Consider the following 915-nt stretch of genomic DNA (forward strand, 5'->3'; position numbering starts at 1 on the left):
ATCGCTGCCGCGCTCCCGCTTGAGCCGCACCGAAACGGTGTCTGTCAGCGCGGCGAACAGCCGCTCCACCGCACCGTCGCCGCCACCAGGAACGGCTGCCGCTGCCGTCGCCGGTGACGTTGCCGCTGCTGCTGCTGCTGCTGTGGGAGTGCCGTATTTCCCGTACCCACGGATAAAGCGCGCACAACTCTCCCGCACAATCTGCAGCACGTCCGCGTACGTTGTGAAGCACTCGGGAATGCTGCACGCGTCCCCCGCCTGGGCGATAGAGACGACGGCTGCATCCTCAAATGCGACGGAAAGCAACGCAGGGGTGTCCCCCGTTGCGCGCGGTTGCTTGCAGTACACCTTGTGCGCACACACCGTCACCCGTACGCGCTGTTCCAGTGGGAGGCGATGCAGCAGCCCTGTGTCGTGGGACAGCAGCTCCTCGTCGTTGAGGAAGCGCTCATCCTGTGTGTCGCCAGCACCGTTCTTTGCACGCTTCTGGCCAACATCTGCTGCTGTTGCCGCTGTGGCCAACATGGACGGTATCGGCACCCGGCTAACGAACATCCACTGCGGGGTCACCTGCGTGTTGTGCACGTGTGGCACCGCGACGTACGCGTAGCGCGATGTGAGTGCAACGACGAGGCCGACAATCTCCATTCCGTGCACATCCACATGGAGAAGGCGTTTTTCGCACTGACGCCTGGCCGCATCCACAATGTCACCACGGCTGACGCTTTTGCTGCTGGTGTTCTTCACCGTGTGGCCGCCGCGGCCCTTTGCCTGTGCTCTCTCCACCTGGTGCCAGCTTCCCTCGTTGAAAATACGCGCCGTCAGCCACGCCGCCACCTTCCACCGCCGACGCACGTGCGCGGCATTGCCATCCTCAACCTTCTCCTCACTATTTTCCGCCACCGCATCCTGCTT

At 63.4% G+C, this 915-nt stretch overlaps 1 protein-coding gene across 1 annotated transcript; it reads right to left on the reverse strand.

The window, feature by feature from the left end:
* Positions 1 to 915, reverse strand: DQ04_22991000 (Trypanosoma vivax; the record flags this gene model as incomplete). Its single annotated transcript, XM_009318135.1, has 1 exon — positions 1 to 915. A coding segment is annotated over one exon (915 nt), but the record flags the coding sequence as incomplete, so codon positions are not given.

Source organism: Trypanosoma grayi, assembly GCF_000691245.1.
Source record: "Trypanosoma grayi strain ANR4 Tgr_2299_V1, whole genome shotgun sequence".
Classification (NCBI taxonomy): Eukaryota; Euglenozoa; class Kinetoplastea; order Trypanosomatida; family Trypanosomatidae; genus Trypanosoma; species Trypanosoma grayi.